The sequence below is a fragment of the Schistocerca cancellata genome, chromosome 8 (assembly GCF_023864275.1).
Source record: "Schistocerca cancellata isolate TAMUIC-IGC-003103 chromosome 8, iqSchCanc2.1, whole genome shotgun sequence".
NCBI classification, from domain to species: domain Eukaryota; kingdom Metazoa; phylum Arthropoda; class Insecta; order Orthoptera; family Acrididae; genus Schistocerca; species Schistocerca cancellata.
In genome coordinates, this window is record NC_064633.1 from 478,821,570 (window position 1) to 478,840,611 (window position 19,042).

Here is a 19,042-nt window from a genome sequence, read left to right on the forward strand (position 1 = left end):
TCTGATAACAGCCAAATTCAATAGGTTAAAAAATTTGAATACCTTTGGTAGACAGCAGTTACAGAGGAAAGGATTTGTAAAATGGGAAAAGCAAGTGGTTTAACTAAAGATGTTAACAATAAAAAATGCCTGTCTAAAAATGCAAAAAACAAGGTGCATTCAATACACTAGTGAAGGCAGAATCTCTATACAGTGCAACGTCACTGAACGAGCACCTCTCATAAGGTGCAATTCACATAACGTGCGAAACAGATTGTAAAAAAAAAAATGACTCACTTCGTGAGCGATGTTTTGCATAATGAGCAACAACGATTAAGTGGATTTAGTGTGATGACACCAGCTGTTCCTGCAGCGAGAGCAATGCTCAACAATATGAATACCTTTCATTGTTGGCAGAGGTATATGAACAATATCTTTTGTATGCACTACAGTCTGGGTTTAGTGCTCTTTCTGCTATCATCTTAGTGCAGTTTGTGGTCACATATTTTTCTAAACTTGTGTTCACACAGCGTTTTTCTTTGTGTGTAGATTTTAATAATCTTCATATAAATGTCCCTGAAGATAAAGCCTCAAGAAGATGAGAAAAGAGAAAAAAATGACCTTAGGAATGACACACAAAATCACTGAAAAATGTGAACGTGGTGTGAACGTTGCTGATTTAGCGCATACTTACAATCGGTCTACATTAATTATTTGCACTATCCTCAAGAACAGGGACAAGATTACAGATATAGGTGCTTCAAAGGGAGTGACAAGAGTATCTAAACAATGGCTTCGTATTCCGGCTGATGTCGAAAGGTTGGTCTGTGTATGGATAAATGACAAGCAATTGTAAGGTGACACTATTAATGAGAATATCATTCGTGAGAATGAATTTTGCCAACCTTGTTAAGAAGCAGCAAGGGTCATCAGTGGGCAAAGAAGTGTTTAAGGGAAGTCGTGTGTGGTTCAAGAAGTTTAAGAAGAGAACCAGCATCCACAGCGTTATGAGGCACGTTGAAGCAGTCAGCTCCGCTACAAAAGCAGCAGAGAACTTCGTCAGAAACGTCAAAATGCTTGTAGATTCTGAGGGTTATCTGCCGTAACAGGTTTTTAATTGTGACGAGATGTATCTATTCTGGAGAAAGGTGCCGAAGCTTACCTTCGTAACAGCAGAGGAGAATGCATTGCCCGGTCACAAGCCAATGAGAGACCACCTTACACTGCTATTATGTGCCAGTGCAAGTGGTGATTTGAAAATTAAACTGCCGCTTGTTTACCATTCAGACACTACACAAGTCTTCAACAAGTTTAAAGTGCAGAACATCAGGTTAAGTGTGATGTGGAGGTCCAATAACAAGTCTAGGGTGACATGTAATCTTTTTTGTGATTGGATCAATGAAGTGTTTGATCCTTCAGTGAAAAAATATTTGCTTGATAATGAATGTGCCACTCCATGTCTTCCTTGCTATGGACAACGCTCCTACCCATTCTCTAGGCCTACGTTCTTGAAGAATTTCAGTTCATTGAGATAAAATTTGTCTCCCAACACCACTCCCAGCCTATGGACCAAAAAACAGATTATTTCTAACTTTAAGAAGCTGTGCACTAAAGTACCCTTCGAGCATTGCTTTGAGTTGGCTGACTTGAATGAGTTGAATGACTGACTCGCAGAGTGTTCAGGAAATAATACTTCAACATCGTTACCTGCATCAGTATGATCGAAAAGATATGGCAAGGGGTTACCAAGAAAACTCTCACTTCTGCTTGGAAGAAGCTTTGGCTGGAGTGCATTGTCGAATGTGACTCTGAGGCATTTGAGTCAGTACCTGTGAAGCCTGTAGTCAATGAGATTGTGTCTTTGGCCAAGAACGTGAGACTAGAAGTGAATAACAATGATATTGATGAGCTTGTGGAAGATCACAGCCAAGAAATGACCACCAAAGAGCTTATGGAGTTGTAGTGTGTTTCACAGCAGGAAGTTGTGGTGAGGAGTTCTTCAGAGGAGGGGGGGGGGGGAGGAGGAGGAGGAGGAGGAGGAGGTGGTGGTGGTGGTGGTAACGAGAAAAACTTCTGGTGCAACAAGAGAAATGCTAATGCGGAAAGCACGTGAATCGGTTGCATTGTACACTGAAAATCACCACCTCCAGTAAAGCAGTGGGTACGTGCACTACAAATTTATTTTATGATAATACTGTGCCGCAATTTTGCCAAATGTTGAAGCATAAGCAGAAACAAATGACTATAGATAGCTTGCTAGTAAAAAAGAACTAGTTGTGTATCATGAATAATAAAGTGCGTATATTGTACGTATAATTTTCTTTGAATAAATGGCATGACAAAGCTAAAACTTTCAGTATTTTTTCTGCATGGAATGCATTATCATATTTTACATTAATTTATAGGGGATAAATTGTTTCACTTAATGAGTATTTCTCTCTACGAGTAACACTCTTGAACAAATTATGCTTGCTACTCAAGGTTCCACTGTATGCAAGTGAATATCTAGCATTAAACTATAAATTAGAAATAATAAAAAGGCGAATCATTAGGAATGTATTAGGCCCATGAGAAACTATAGAACTTCGTAGTAATGACAAAATTTATTGAAATATAGAAAACTTCTCAGAAGAAGACTTCTATTTTTTGGACATTTATATCAAATTAAAGACAGTTGATTAACCAAACAGATCTTGAAAAGTTTGTGGCATAAGAAGTCAACAAGAAGTTGCATCCATAAAGTAGAAAAGTCGTAGGAAAAAAAATTATACAAAAGCTGAAGGAGCAACCGACAGAGAAGTGTTAACTGACAGAGAGGTGTTCAGGAAACAGTATTGAATGTGGAAGGATTTCAAGGTAGGGGAGTGAAAAAAGCTGGTCTGAAGTGGTCAGCAGACAGGAAGAAAAACATACTGGACAGACGAAAGAGCCCTAGAACAAAAGAACCACCAAAAAGGAACATGTGGTCCTTAGTTGACCATTCATATATATGCATCCTAGGTTATTTCCCATTTCGTATGGAAGATTACTTCTACAGGAAAAATAACACTGTAAACTACATTCTAAAACTGTAAGACACTTGTGCAGATTTATTCATACAACCATTGGTTTTCTCAAAATGCTTAGGAAAACACTGCCATTTGGGCTGCTTCGGTAATACTAGTTTAAAGCACAGTATTCATGAAGATTTTTAAAATACATTACTCACATTTAACATACAGGCATTGTGAATACAAAATACATGTGCATTCAACACAAAACTCCTTCATTTTCTTAAGGAAGATGGGGACAATACAAAACAATGATAACAGTGTAACTACTGTTCATGCTACAAAACTAGAATACACACATTTCAGTACATGTTATTGCATCTCATGTGTGTTGGTATTTCTAAGTCAGTTTAGAAAGCAATGCACTATTATTGATTTATTGTTATATGATGTGGCACACATTGTGCGTGTTCAGTATATAAAGATGTTTCAAAGTAGTTAAATTATGTAACATATTTTAGATGTATGTATAACAGTGCACTTAACATCTTCCTGGATACGAAACAAATTGGTATAAAGTTGTCCATAACATATTCATATATCTAATGTGTTAATTTCATCCCCATCAATGCGCAAGTTGCCGAAGTGGCGTCAAATCGAAAGACTTGCACCCGGCGAACGGTCTACCCGTTGGGAGGCCCTAGTCACACAGCATTTACATTTAATAAGAGACTGTGTCAGTATACTGTGATGATAGTGACTTAAGATTAATTCTACAGTGTTTTCACATGTTCAAAAGCATATAAATAACAACGGCATCAGAACAGTGTTAACATGGGGATAGGTACCTGATATAAGAATGGTTCTGTTAGTGGGTCAGAGGAATTGGGGAGAGGGTTGGATGGGGAAAGACACACTCACTTGAGTACAATCTCACTTCTGTTACCTTTTATTATTAGCACTAATGCTGACTAGGAATTATTTGAAAATCTCGTGTTTCGTAACTGTGCTTGCTTGCGGCTTGCTAAACACTCATAAAGTTTGACAGTGGGGCCATACAAATGTAAGAAATGTTGCAATCATGGTTTTTATCTGATTTTGTGATTATGTATTTATTGTGTAATTTGGACACTTCACATATTCTTAATGTTTGGAGTAGTAGCTGTATGTGTGCGCCTTTATGAATGTTTATATTTGATACTTCTGCCTGATGATGAGTAGCAATAATCAAAATTACTATTGAAAGAAATTAAAAAAATTAATTATTTGACAGCCTCAAGTGGAAACAATCAAGCTATACAATTATATAAAGGCTGTGGACCACTCCAGCATCAAATTATAGGATGGGAAATGCCCATGACTTTAGTAGAAAGTGTGGGGTAGGTGCATTGTATAGATCTTGCACCTGGATCTTCCACAGGAGTGTGACTCATAGGGTAATGAATTGGACGTAGTTGTGTAAGGATGAACTAAGATATTTCGTAGATTGGGTGGGCGATGAAGTACCACTTTGGGAGGTGTGGGAAGGATTCAGTAATTTGCGTGTACAGCTTTATTATAATTGATTTAAAAGTGAAAGGAAAATTAATTGTATTTTGCTCCACTGATTTTTATTTATTACTACAGAGAAACCCCTATTTTACATTTTCATGTGGTCCAGACCTCAAAACTGTAAATTTCAGGAAAATGGTAAAACCCCCAAAATACGAGCAAAAACACATGTACTTGGCATATATTATTAAAAATCACAGTCCTCTCCAATACTTTGTATAAAATCTGTCTAAGTGGAGGGAATTAAATGAACAATACAATGTTTATAGTATAATTAGTGGTAATGGATTTCATCAGTTCTTAAAAAAATTAAGGATGTGTAACAGCAAGTAAAAAAAAAAAAAATTGAAATTGGTATGTGGGTACAAGGTAATCAAGCATGTTTTCCGACATGCTACAAGTACAAATTACACATGCAAAACACGCGTTTTTGAGAGATCATCCTTTGTGTTCACCCAGAAAAAAGCAAAAATTGCTGAACATGTTGAATTAAACCAAAAGCGTCACAGCAGCTAAGTGGTTAAACCATAAACCTAAATGCGGACAACTGCTTGATGACAGATTTTGTCACCATTGCTGTTATTGTTTAATGCTTTTCTTAAAAGCTACGCTTCATATGCTCACCAATGTTAAAGTGTTATTTTAGACTTGATGGGAGATAGAGAGACGTGGAAAAATGAGTTTACTTCCCCAGTTGATGTTACAAGCTTATTAGAAGGTGGCTCATTAAATTCCTGCACTGTGTAAAAAGTAAAAACTCAAGTGCTACAGTTTCGCTTCGTGCCCTTTCAACTGCTACCAATCTTTACAATCTACAGTGTGTAGTGTGTGTGGTGCAAAGTATAAATGTGAATAGTGTATGTAGTTGTTGCAACTGTATTGTGTAATGTATGTAGTTGTTTCAACTGTATTGTGTCAGAATTGAAAATGAAAATCTTTAAAATGTGATATCGCAAAACCCTTATTCTATTTCCATTTGACATCTCTGTCATAGCACATCGTCTACATAAAAATGTATTTTCAGCACTTCACAAAGTGCTTTCACCTCTACATGCACTCATGTCATTGAAGGGCCACTCGTCCTCTCCACACATGCAGTAGGCAAGCTCTTTTTATATGTGTTAGTGTGGTGTGGTGGCAGTGCTGACTATTGGTTGACTTTAACAGGTTGCCAGCCAATAAGAGCTCACTAGCCAGAAATGAGCGACGTTTCCTTGCTTATCACCGAGCATATCCTTCAAGACTCAGTGTTAAGAATTTAAAAGATTGACAGTTGATAGTGTTACTGAACACAGTATATTGGAAATACATGCAAAAAAACTAAGTGGCACAACAAAATTGGTGGCTGGATCACTGTGTCACATATTGGCTTGGTCCGGAACATTTTGCGTTGACTGTCTTGTTTTTTCATTAGCGATGCAACCTAGCAGTAGTTGTATCGTACTAGTGCGGTGAAGCTGAATGCTGCAAGTTGTGTTGGCAACACCGACCATGGATTACACCACCATTTCCTCTCTCATGTCTCCCCTTTTCATAATGGCCCAAAATATCCCCTCAACTCTGCCGCCACCTGTGTTTCGAACCATTTGTCTTTTGTGCCACATATAACTCATTCAGTCACGTCAAATGTCAATAGGAAGAAATGGGGATGTAATCAAGCGAGATGTTGAATAAGAACCTTAATTGAGGTAAACCTTACTAGGAAGAATTGTAAAATCAGGACATTTTTTAGCATTGATCTCTTCACAGGGGCTATGAATTTAGGGTGTAGAATCGTGAAAAAAGTAAAATCAGAGAATGTAAAATTAAAGTTCTACTGTAATTGGTATTCTGTTAATTTAGGACATTATCAGTTAACAACTGACTAGTGTCCATAAAGACAAATTTACTAGGTTTGAACATCCAATATCTGCTCTAACTCACCCAATGAGCTGCAGTGGGGAGGGGGGAGAGTGTGGGCAGGCTTTACTCTGAAGGTGAACTCCTAATTTTGCATTTTCGCATAAACAAATCATTGTCAGTAATGAAAGAAGTGATAAGTGACAGAAAAAATCGTAGCATCAACTAAAATAAATACTAGTAGAACAAAGTTAAGTTTGTTTGCTTTTTATGCTTAAGTATGAAACATTTTGATTAAGTAGCAATTGAAGTATCCATTAATATATTAACGTGTAAATGTGTTTTTGTGGTACTGCCCGCAGCAGCAGCAACATTATCAACAGAAGCTACAACCATTCCACTCATTCCAGAACTCTGGACCCCATTTTGCTCAGATGCAACAGCCGCCTCAGAAGATTCTCATAAATCCACATTTCAGAGGTGCTGTACAGCCCCACCCAGATGGTAAGTGCAAATTGTATATATATTTCAATTTGTTCTTTGAACTATTCCAAACTTGAGTCTCCGGGTATTTTGTAATAAAACACTTCAAAATTATTAAATCTACTTATTTTGTGTAAGCATCATAGTCCAGTTCCACACCTTAGTCCAGTGTCCACATTTAGATTTAACATTGCCTAATTTGGCCATGTTCTGGAGCAGGATTGCTACCCATCTTCCATAAATGAGGCAGTGAGTGATTATTAAAAACATGGTCGAAACTGCACTTAAGCCTTTATCTGTCAGGTGTGGAACTGTGTATATAGTTGTGATTACCTTTAAAAAATATAATTTTGTGGATTGGTATCATTATAAAAAAAGTTGACAACTTATACAAAACCTGTGTGAAATCATAATGTATATCCTTTTCCCTGTAACTGAGTGGGAGAAAAAAGAACTAAATCTTTAAAACGTTATCAATCACTTAACTGTTTTTCGTGTTTGTTCTCATACATTGTGTCCATTGCACCTGCAAGATAATCAACGATTAATTTTATTTTCTTATGCTTACTGATAAAACAGTAATAAAGTCAGTTATAGTGTGCACTATTGTTGATGTATTAGCTAAAGGGACAATTGAAGGATTAACATTCCATTTTTTCTTGTCTATAAAGCTAAAGGGACAATTACAGTATTATGAAAAGGATATTTTCTACTCGCCATATAATGGAGATGTTGAGTCACAGGTAGGCACAACAAAAAGACCGTCGGAAATCAGCTGAAGAGAGAGTGTGTGTGTGTGCGTGTGTGCGTGTGTGCGTGCGCGTGCGCGAGCGCGTGCGCGTGTTCGATAATGGCCTTGTTGGCCTATCTGCGACTCAGCATCTCCACTATATGGTGAGTAGCGACTATCCTTTTTCATAATATTGTTACATTCCATCCTGGATTTTCCATTGTTAGATAAACAGTTACATTGTTATGTGCAATATTTTGGCTGCCACTGTAGTCATCTTCATCAGATGCTGCAAATTATGCTCTTACATGTGCTTGCTACCAGCACTTCAGCTGAATATAGGAGATATTCAGTAGCAAACACAAGTTAGTGTAATTTGATAATGAGTTGAATAACATCAGATGGGATATAGTAGGGTTATCAGAAGTGCTCCATGTTTCAGACATATAGGGATCTCAGATAGAATAGCAGACAGATTAAAAAAAAATAAACAAAATATTTTCCATGAAAATCATTCAAGTCTATGCACTAAGTAGAGTCAGTGTCGTCGTTATTGCCGCCTGCTTCACGTCTGCTGTGCAGCGAGCTACCATAATTTAAGTATTAACTGTATTTTTCTTACTTGTCACTTCTTCTTCTGTGTGTTTTTGCTTTTTGGAAGCTTTATTTGTCGGGTGCTATTAATAGTTCCATAGATTTCGTGTTTGTTTTGAATACAGTCAGAGAGAGCCCCTTTAGTCAACCATAGTGCCAGTAGTGCTAGTGTTTGTTTTCAATACAGTCCAGAGACAGGTAGTGCTATTTTCATTGTTTTCTACAAGAAGTGGCTAGCAACCACAGTTTAGTGAATAAACAGCCGCCTTTAGTGAATTAGCAGTCTAGTTAAAGGTTGATTAACACTCTTCAGTAAATTGATTCCTTAGGATGGACGGACGCAGGAGGAGCTGGCCACTGTTCGCGAACAGCTGAGCGTGTTGATGGCCGCGGTCAGCCGTCTTCAGGCTGCTGCCTCGGAGTGTAGCGGCAGTGGGGAGTCTGGTGCGTCGCAAGGTACACCCCAGGTGTTACATGATTCACCCACTGTCCCTGCTGTCGAGACATCTTCGCGGGTACTGCGCGTGGTTGGGCCACCCTCTCCCCAAGGGGAGTGGCGGGTTCAGCGGCGTTCGCGGCGCAGGGTCAATGTGGAGGCTCGCTGTGTGGCATCGCCCGCTCTGCCTGTGAGTGGACATGTGGCTGCTCCTTCAGCAAGGTCCGAGCAGGCACACGGGGGGAGGGGTTTATTAGTTATTGGGAGCTCCAACGTTAGGCGGGTGATGCAGCCCCTTAGGGAAATAGCGGAAAGGTCGGGGAAGAAGGCCAGTGGTCACTTTGTCTGCTTGCCGGGGGGTCTCATCCGAGATGTGGAGGAGGCCCTACCGGCGGCGATAGAGAGCACTGGGTGCACCCGACTGCAAATTGTTGCTCATGTCGGCACCAATGACTCCTGCCGTCTGGGTTCAGAGGTCATCCTCAGTTCGTACAGGCGGTTGGCGGAATTGGTGAAGGCGGAAAGCCTCGCTCGCGGGGTGAAATCAGAGCTAACTATTTGTAGTATCGTTCCCAGAACCGATCGCGGTCCTCTGGTTTGGAGTCAAGTGGAAGGCTTAAACCAGAGGCTCAGACAATTCTGCGGAGATCTGGGGTGCAAATTTCTCGACCTCCGCTATCGGGTGGAGAAATGTAGGGTCCCCCTGAATAGGTCAGGCGTGCACTACACGCCGGAAGCGGCTACAAGGGTAGCGGAGTACGTGTGGAGTGCACATGGGGGTTTTTTAGGTTAGAGAATCCCCTCCCTAGGCTCGGCAAGATGCCTCCTGAGATGCGGCAAGGTAGGAGCAGGCAAAATGCAACAGGGAATAACAATATTAATGTGGTAAAAGTAAACTGCAGGAGCGTCTACAGAAAGGTCCCAGAACTGCTCTCATTAATAAACGGTCACAACACCCATATAGTACTAGGGACAGAAAGTTTGTTGAAACCAGGCGTAAACAGTAATGAAATCCTAAACTCAGATTGGAATGTATACCGCAGAGACAGGCTGGACAGTGAAGGGGGAGGCGTGTTTATAGCGATAAGAAGTGCAATAGTATCGAAGGAAATTGACGGAGATCCGAAATGTGAAATGATTTGGGTGAAAGTCACAGTTAAAGCAGGCTCAGACATGGTAATTGGATGTCTCTATAGGCCCCCTGGCTCAGCAGCTGTTGTGGCTGAGCACCTGAAGGATAATTTGGAAAATATTTCGAGTAGATTTCCCCACCATGTTATAGTTCTGGGTGGAGATTTTAATTTGCCGGATATAGGCTGGGAGACTCAGACGTTCATAACGGGTGGCAGGGACAAAGAATCCAGTGAAATTTTTGAAGTGCTTTATCTGAAAACTACCTTGAGCAGTTAAACAGAGAACCGACCCGTGGCGATAACATATTAGACCTTCTGGTGACAAACAGACCCGAACTATTTGAAAAAGTTAACGCAGAACAGGGAATCAGTGATCATAAAGCGGTTACGGCATCGATGATTTCAGCCGTAAATAGGAATATTAAAAAGGGTAGGAAGATTTTTCTGTTTAGAAAAAGTGACAAAAAGCAGATTTCAGAGTACCTGTTGGCTCAACACAAAAGTTTTGTTTCAAGTACAGATAGTGTTGAGGATCAGTGGACAAAGTTCAAAACCGTCGTACATAATGCGTTAGATGAGTATGTGCCAAGCAAGATCGTAAGAGATGGAAAAGAGCCACCGTGGTACAACAACTGAGTTAGAAAACTGCTATGGAAGCAGAGGGAACTTCACAGCAAACATAAACACAGCCAAAGCCTTGCCGACAAACAAAAATTACGCGAAGCGAAATGTAGTGTGAGGAGGACTATGCGAGAGGCGTTCAATGAATTCAAAAGTAAAGTTCTATGTACTGACTTGGTAGAAAATCCTAAGAAATTTTGGTCTTATGTCAAAGCGGTAGGTGGATCAAAACAAAATGTCCAGACACTCTGTGACCAAAATGGTACTGAAACAGAGGATGACAGACTAAAGGCCGAAATACTAAATGTCTTTTTCCAAAGTTGTTTCACAGAGGAAGATTGCACTGTAGTTCCTTCTCTAGATTGTCGCACAGATGACAAAATGGTAGATATCGAAATAGACGACAGAGGGATAGAGAAACAATTAAAATCGCTCAAAAGAGGAAAGGCCTCTGGACCTGATGGGATACCAGTTCAATTTTACACAGAGTACGCGAAGGAACTTGCCCCCCTTCTTGCAGAAGTGGACCGTAGGTCTCTAGAAGAGCGTAGCGTTCCAAAAGATTGGAAAAGGGCACAGGTCATCCCCGTTTTCAAGAAGGGACGTCGAATAGATGTGCAGAACTATAGACCTATATCTCTAAAGTCGATCAGTTGTAGAATTTTGGAACACGTATTGTGTTCGAGTATAATGACTTTTCTGGAGACTAGAAATCTACTCTGTAGGAATCAGCATGGGTTTCAAAAAAGACGGTCATGTGAAACCCAGCTCGCACTATTTGTGCTCGAGACTCAGAGGGCCATAGACACGGGTGCACAGGTAGATGCCGTGTTTCTTGACTTCCGCAAGGCGTTCGATACAGTTCCCCACAGTCGTTTAATGAACAAAGTAAGAGCATATGGGTTATCAGACCAATTGTGTGATTGGATTGAGGAGTTCCTAGATAACAGGACGCAGCATGTCATTCTCAATGGAGAGAAGTCCTCCGAAGTAAGAGTGATTTCAGGTGTGCCGCAGGGGAGTGTCATAGGACCGTTGCTATTCACAATATACATAAATGACCTGGTGGATGACATCGGAAGTTCACTGAGGCTTTTTGCAGATGATGCTGTGGTGTATCGAGAGGTTGTAACAATGGAAAATTGTACTGAAATGCACGAGGATCTGCAGCGAATTGACGCATGGTGCAGGGAATGGCAATTGAATCTCAATGTAGACAAGTGTAATGTGCTGCGAATACACAGAAAGATAGATCCTTTATCATTTAGCTACAAAATAGCAGGTCAGCAACTGGAAGCAGTTAATACCATAAATTATCTGGGAGTACGCATTAGGAGTGATTTAAAATGGAATGATCATATATTGTTGATCGTCGGTAAAGCAGATGCCAGACTGAGATTCATTGGAAGAATCCTAAGGAAATGCAATCCGAAAACAAAGGAAGTAGGTTACAGTACGCTTGTTCGCCCACTGTTTGAATACTGCTCAGCAGTGTGGGATCCGTACCAGATAGGGTTGATAGAAGATATAGAGAAGATCCAACGGAGAGCAGCGCGCTTCGTTACAGGATCATTTAGTAATCGCGAAAGCGTTACGGAGATGATAGAAAATAAACTCCAGTGGAAGACTCTGCAGGAGAGACGCTCAGTAGCTCGGTACGGGCTTTTGTCAAAGTTTCGAGAACATACCTTCACCGAAGAGTCAAGCAGTATATTACTCCCTCCTATGTATATCTCGTGAAGAGACCATGAGGATAAAATCAGAGAGATTAGAGCCTACACAGAGGCATACCGACAATCCTTCTTTCCACGAACAATACGAGACTGGAATAGAAGGGAGAACCGATAGAGGTACTCAAGGTACCCTCCGCCACACACCGTCAGGTGGCTTGCGGAGTATGGATGTAGATGTAGATGAACAACATTATATGCTGCTGTGAAGGTATAATACCTCTTTGAAGGAATGCGAAAGCTGATATATGATAGAAAATCTTAGCGCAAGACATTGATGAGAGACTTGAATGGAAAAGGACAGTAATGAAATAAGGATTCTTCAATGAGAAAATTTGAATATAATAGCAAAAATTAATATGACTAGTGCGCACTCTCTCATGATGTGTCGCTGCAAAGTAACGTAGCTCAATGGAACTTCGAGCACAGGCTCCCAGGTCCGATTCCCGGCGGAGTCAGGGATTTTCTCCTTCCTTGAGATGACTGGTGTTTGTGTTGTCCTCATCATTTCATCATCATTCATGAAAGTGGGAAGATTGGACTGTGCAAATGTTTGGAATTTGTAGGGGTGCTGATACCACGCAGTTGAGCACCCCTCAAACCAATCATCATATCAGCATCAGCGTCAATGGAACTTGCAGCCTTCTTAAAAAGGAACTGCTACTGTATAGTACAGAAGGTAACTGATGGGGTGGGAACATGCAGTGAGATGAACAGAAATGGCACTTTTTTCAAAGACATTAATTACACTGAAGTCTCGGTGATGTATGATGATACCCTAGACATCACAAATGGCAGAAAAAGGTACTTACGGGCGTGTGATCACCACGAATGAGAATACATCCTCTGCAACATGCACCCATGGCCATGCTGGCCACAAGGTTGGTAAGGAGTTCTTGTAGTGGGACATTCCATTCCTCCACTAGTGCAGTTGATAACTGCTGCTTGGTTGTTGATGCATGTTCACATTCTGCAACACGTCTCCCCAACGCATCCCACACATACTCAAAGGGATTTCAATCAGGAATGCGGGCAGGGCCGTCCATTTGCTACACATGCTGTTGTTCCATGGGCTCCTCCACTTCTGCTGTTCACTGTGGTTGTGGATTGCCATCCATAAAATGAAATTGGTGCTGAATGCACCCCTGAAAAGATGCATGTGGGATTGGAGTACAGTGTCACAATAAAGTTAACTGGTTTGTGTACCATGATCAAAGATGTGGATGTCAGTATGTCCTTGCACAATTATGCTTCCCCCCACCATGACACCTGGACCACCAAAATGATCATGTTCAACATCATTTTGAGGTGCATTACATGTTCCACTACTTGTCATGTTTGTCATATGAAGGTGCATCCAGACTCACAACTCAGACTGAATCTGCTCTCATCCACGAAGAGTACACGACCCAGGTTTGTCATATGAAGGTGCATCCAGACTCACAACTCAGACTGAATCTGCTCTCATCCACGAAGAGTACACGACCCAGCTGTTTGTTGGTCCAGTCCTTTTGTTCTTGGCACCATCACATACAGAACACAACATGCTGGTCATCAGGTAAAGAAACCAACCCCATGCATTCGCTATGCCTCTGTGTAGTGAGAGATTGCGTGCCTTGCAGCCCTGTTAAATGTAATTGCCATGGCACCCACTATTTGACATGGGTTCTTTCTTGCCTGTTGCACAGTTGAGTGGTTATCATCTACTGTAGCTGACCAAGGTTGACCACTTCCTCTCCTTTGTACAGCAGCCCATGATTCAGAATCCTCCCCCTGCATGTGGAACAAAGCTGCAAGCAGTACCAGACTCCTGGGATACACTTATCACACTTGTCTTCCTCCCAATTTTCCGATGATTCTTCCCCATGTAAAGTCATCCAAATGTTGTCTTCGACCCATGTTGTAATGAAGAACACAGTGCACGGAAACCGCTTGCTGATAGACACACTGTCTTTTCCCATTCCTTCAAGTGTTGCTGAGCCATTAACATTTGATGCTATACTCATGCTGACCTCACACTTCCACAATGTAGCAAATCTGTTGCATTACTTTATCTGGCTCATTCATAGGATTTGCAAAGCAGTGTATGTTGGTAGAATTTGTCAAAAGTAATATATTTATGCTTCATACATTTTTGCAGAAGAAAAACACAAATAGAAAAGGGACTCAGCAGGAACTAACTGGAAATAAGAAATGAAACTGAATGTTTTATCAAACATTAGAGAGATTGTGCAGCATGTGACAGTCCTGAACTGCTTTAGTTCATCAATTGATCACAGACTTCTGAGATGCTGAGTAAAAATAGAAGTAAAGCTGAAATAAGCAAACTCACAAGGCAAGAAACCAAGACGTTTGGATTACGAGAAATTATTTAATAATAAGGTCTGCATACTAGATTAAATTAAGCAATCAGTTTAGCATCTTGGCAGGATTAAGTGGATATAGAGGAAAGATCCAATTATTTAGCATAAGTACTCAGGAAAGCAGTAAAAGGTGTTAGGGGCAGAGACAAAAGGAAAAAAAAAACTTCAAATGGAGCAAGGAAGGAGAGTGTGCAAGCAAATGATAACAGAAATATAGTAGTTTACACTGTATTAAACACAATTGCTTGGAAATGTATTTGTGAGGATGTGAGAAATTAAAATGAAAATTCCATTGGAGAAACAATGAAAAACTGTAAGAGCAGGCAGAACACAGAACAGAAACATGTGTTTATTGGATGTCACTTTGCATTAGTTAATAAGGCAGTAACAAACAAAAGTGGGGAAAATCTATCAATTGTTTGAGGATTCCTTTAACTGTTTGTACAATTCAGAATTATTATTTTTAATGTCCCATTTTCTAATGTAAATCCCTCGGCATCACCTGATTCAATTTCACTATACTCCATTACCCATGTTTGCTGTTGCTGATATTCATAATCTCTTTTCAAGATGTGATCCATTCCTTTCAATTTATCTTCCAGTCCTTTGCCATTTCTGGCAGAACTACAGTGTTATCAGCAAACCTTCAGACTTTTATTTCTTCTCCCTAAATTTTACTACCTTTTTCAAAATTGTCCTTGGTTTCCTGTAATGCTTACTCAGTGAACAGATTTTAAACAACACAGTCGATATGCTACAACTTACCTGCTCCCTTCCCAACTAGGGTTTCCATTTTGTGGTCTTCAACTCATATAACTTCAGTCTGGTTTCTGTACGAGCTGTAGATAGATTTTCACTCTCTGTGTTTTACCCCTACTTCCTTCACAGTTTAAAAGAATTTACGCCTATGAGCATTGTCAAAAGCTTATCTCATATTTATATCTACATCTCGTATGTACTTTCATCAAAGTCTAATATGATTGAATAGATAAAAGGTCTACTCACCACATGCTAGCACGAGAAAACACACACAAAAGTTAAGGAAATGTGCAAGCTTTCCGAGTCAGTGGATCCTCGTTTTGGCAGAAGGGTTGAAGGGGAAGGAAGAGGGATGAAGAAAAAGGACTGACAAGGTTAAGGAAACAGAAAGAGTTACGGAAAAGTTACCAGGAACCCTGGGTCAGGTGAGACTTTCTGGAGACTGGATGAGAAGGAAAGAGTGACTGTTGGGGAATGCACTGGACAAGTTTTGAAAATTTGGGAACTTAAAGGTGGAATATAGGGTAAAAAGTAAGACAGAAATTACTGACAAAATGTCATGCAAGTGCATTATATGTGGTAGACATGTGAGGTGAGGGAGGGGGGGGGGGGGGGGGGGAGGAGAAAGAAATAGTAACTGGAAGGCCAGGTGGGTGACAAGAACTAAGGATATGTTGAAATGCCGTTACCACCTGTCTAGTTCTGAGAAACTATTGTTTGGGGAGAATACAGAAGGCGTGTGTGGTGAAACTGGTACTGAGATCATGAATTGTCATGTTGTAGAGCATGCTCTGCAACAGTATATTGTGTGTCATCAATATACACCCTCTGTGTACATCCATTCATCCAAACTGATAACTTGGTGGTAGTCAATGTTCAAAGAATACATCTACATCTACATCCATACTCCGCAAGCCACCTGACGGTGTGTGGCGGAGGGCACTTTGAGCACATCTATCGGTTCTCACTTCTATTCCAGTCTCGTATATCAGAAGTAAATGACATACAAGCTCATACGCACTCACACAAATGCAACTAACACACACATGACCACAATCTCGAGCTGCTGAGGCCAGACTGTGATCATGTTTGTGTTAGTTGTGTGTGTGTGTGTGTGTGTGTGTGTGTGTGTGTGTGTCATTTATTTCTGATGAAGGCATTTTTGGCCGAAAGCTTACCTGCTAACAGTCTTTTTCTTGTCTATCTGTGAGTCAGCACCTCACTATGTGGTGAGAAGCAACTATCCTTTTCATAGTATTGTCATTTTTCCATCGTGAATTTTCAATTGTTTGATTTGCAGAAGTACGTGATTCCACCAGTCTCTTTTTTACATTATGTCTATTACACTAGTCAACAAATTTAAACTTTTTTTCTGCATCTGGTTTGTAAATGAGTGGATTTACCTAATTTTTGGGGTGCCGAATACACTGGTAACATCAGTTTTTCTCTATGACCTCACATTTCCTGGATACACAGGAGAATAAAAATCAGTAATAGCGAAAATTGACACAATTAAGTCAAACAAAAATACACATTGAGAATGTTTGAAATCAATACTATTTTGTATGTATATATGGGCATGATGCCAATAAAAGGTCCAGATTAGTTCAGAAGATATTTTTGCCTTTAATCGTCTTTGGTTTTTGAAAAATGTGACGACAGACCTCTTCTTTGTTTGCCGTTTCATCACTATCCCTAACAAGACCCCAGCAGTAGTCACCCATCATTAGAGGGTTTCAATGGCCTTGTTAATGGTGTTCCATGGTAAGAATGTCTTGTTGAAAGTGTTCACCGTGCTCATCGCTTATGGCTCCCAAATTTTCTGGGAAGAAATCAAGGTGAGAATGTAAAAAGTGAATTTCAAGTGACATTTTACACCCCATGTTCTTATAGTTGTTAAACAGAGGCCATTCCTTGACTATATAGTGGTTCTTGGTGTCATGACTGTCCCAAAGCCACAAAAAGCAGCAGTATTTCGTGAATCCAGCCTGTAAACATATAAGGAGTGCAACAACTGTTAAATCACAGCAGAGTTGCCATTCACGATCCTTGTATTTGATTGCCTCTAACAGCAAAGCCATGGTTTCATAAGTTTCTTTCATGTCTACTGCGTGAACCAAAGGTACTGATAGAACTGCATTGCCATTATGCAGAAGCTTTCAAACTGGTTTAACTGGACTCAGTAAATAGTCGCCACTCCTGTGGATTATGTTGTACCAGACCATTGACATCTCTGCATACACACATTGAATTCTGCATATTGAAATATTGACCAAAGGAAGCACCTCTTGATCTGAAACAGAAAATTTTTGTCCCTGGAGCTAGAAGGTTCCATTGTTGCAGTCTCGACCTCAAGAGTTCAGCTTTCTGTGCCAAAAGTTTTAGATCGCGAACCAAATTGTTCAATTCCTTTTGATCAAAGAGCTGAGGTGAAGTGTCATGATATTGAGGGCAGTATTCTATATGTTCATTACTTTCTGGTTCACTTGACATGGTGTCTGGTTCCATGGCTTTCAAGTTACAGACAGGAATAGGCAACCCCTCATCATGGGGCACAGGCAAATGCACTGAAGATATATTTGGATACTTCATTTTATGTCTAGTTCTGCTTGAATGTCCCAAAATATTTGTAAGACAGAAGTAACAGTGTGAATAATGATCATTAGGCTCACACCGCTCCTTTGCAAATCAAAAGCAAACAAACAAAAGAAGAGAACAACATCAAAAAGAGAAATACTGAATACAAAAAAAAAAATAAAACTTTAAAAACTCAAAAATGGTATGTGCTAGAACATTTTGGAAAGTATATTCTGATTATATACACCAAAATACATACTAGTTGATGTTTTGAAGTTGCCAAGCTGGTATTCTGTACACCATTACTAATAGTATGTTAAACTGGGTCAAATCAAGTGGCAATATGCATGCTGTAGGTTATCCAGGGTGTATATGACCCGGGACAACCAAGAGATCTGGGAAAAACACGGGAATTTTTTCATCCGGGAGAAAACCGGGAATTTTTTAGAATTCAGGGAACGTTTCATTGTTTTAGTTTTCAGTTAAATTTTTGTGATTTTGACTGGTAAGAACCAATACTCCAACAAAGGATATTACTGTATCCCACGTCTGCAGGATAATACTGCAGCAACAAAACATTAACAAGAGGAAGAAAAAACTAAAATAAAACTTAAGTCGCAAAGGAAATCCGCCATATACAACAACAAAACATAGTGCTCATACAAGCGTCTGCCAACAGCAAAGAGTGTCAAAGGTTTTAGAAAGACTATGCAAAGATTCATAACGACAAATTGCCTCCGATTAGCGTGACGTGACAGCTGTTGACATTAGATTCGTTTGAGCAGTTGCGGGTGGGCTCTCGTGCATGCGCAGTTGAGTCGCGTATGGGTAATACCTTCTCGCGGTTCTGGCTACGGATGTGTGGCTGGGCGCCACTAGCCACTATTTACTATTGCCCGGTGCGGAAATATCGTAGATCCGGGGCTGATGCACAGAGCAGTCAGAGTTGTAGTGGGGAGGCGGGGAATCTCCACATGACCTGTGTTTACATTTAGTGACTTTGCTGTTTCCTCTTCATTTATTACTCTCACATCACATTAAAATAAAACGGATTTCTGTGGCCGGGAGCTATCAAAAGAATTAAAATACGTTCACATAATTACGGAAGGCTAAAATATGTTATTATTTTCAGGTTTTATTTGCGCGTTTCTGACAGTCAAGCATTAATCACCTTGCAGAACAATGAAGTTATTTTAGTCGCTTCGCTAAAGAGATTTGGCATTTATTAATCTTTTGCGCTGAGGCAGTCAATTTATT

General features: G+C 40.2%; 1 protein-coding gene across 2 annotated transcripts in view; it reads left to right on the forward strand.

Moving 5' to 3' along the window:
- LOC126095214 (RNA-binding protein 33-like) overlaps positions 1-19,042 on the forward strand; it is a 225,247-nt gene that overhangs the window by 93,553 nt on the left and 112,652 nt on the right. For both annotated transcript variants that reach the window (XM_049909950.1, XM_049909951.1), the window contains exon 7: positions 6,722-6,863. In XM_049909950.1, the coding sequence (XP_049765907.1) occupies positions 6,722-6,863 (142 nt within the window). The remainder of the gene's footprint in view (positions 1-6,721; positions 6,864-19,042) is intronic.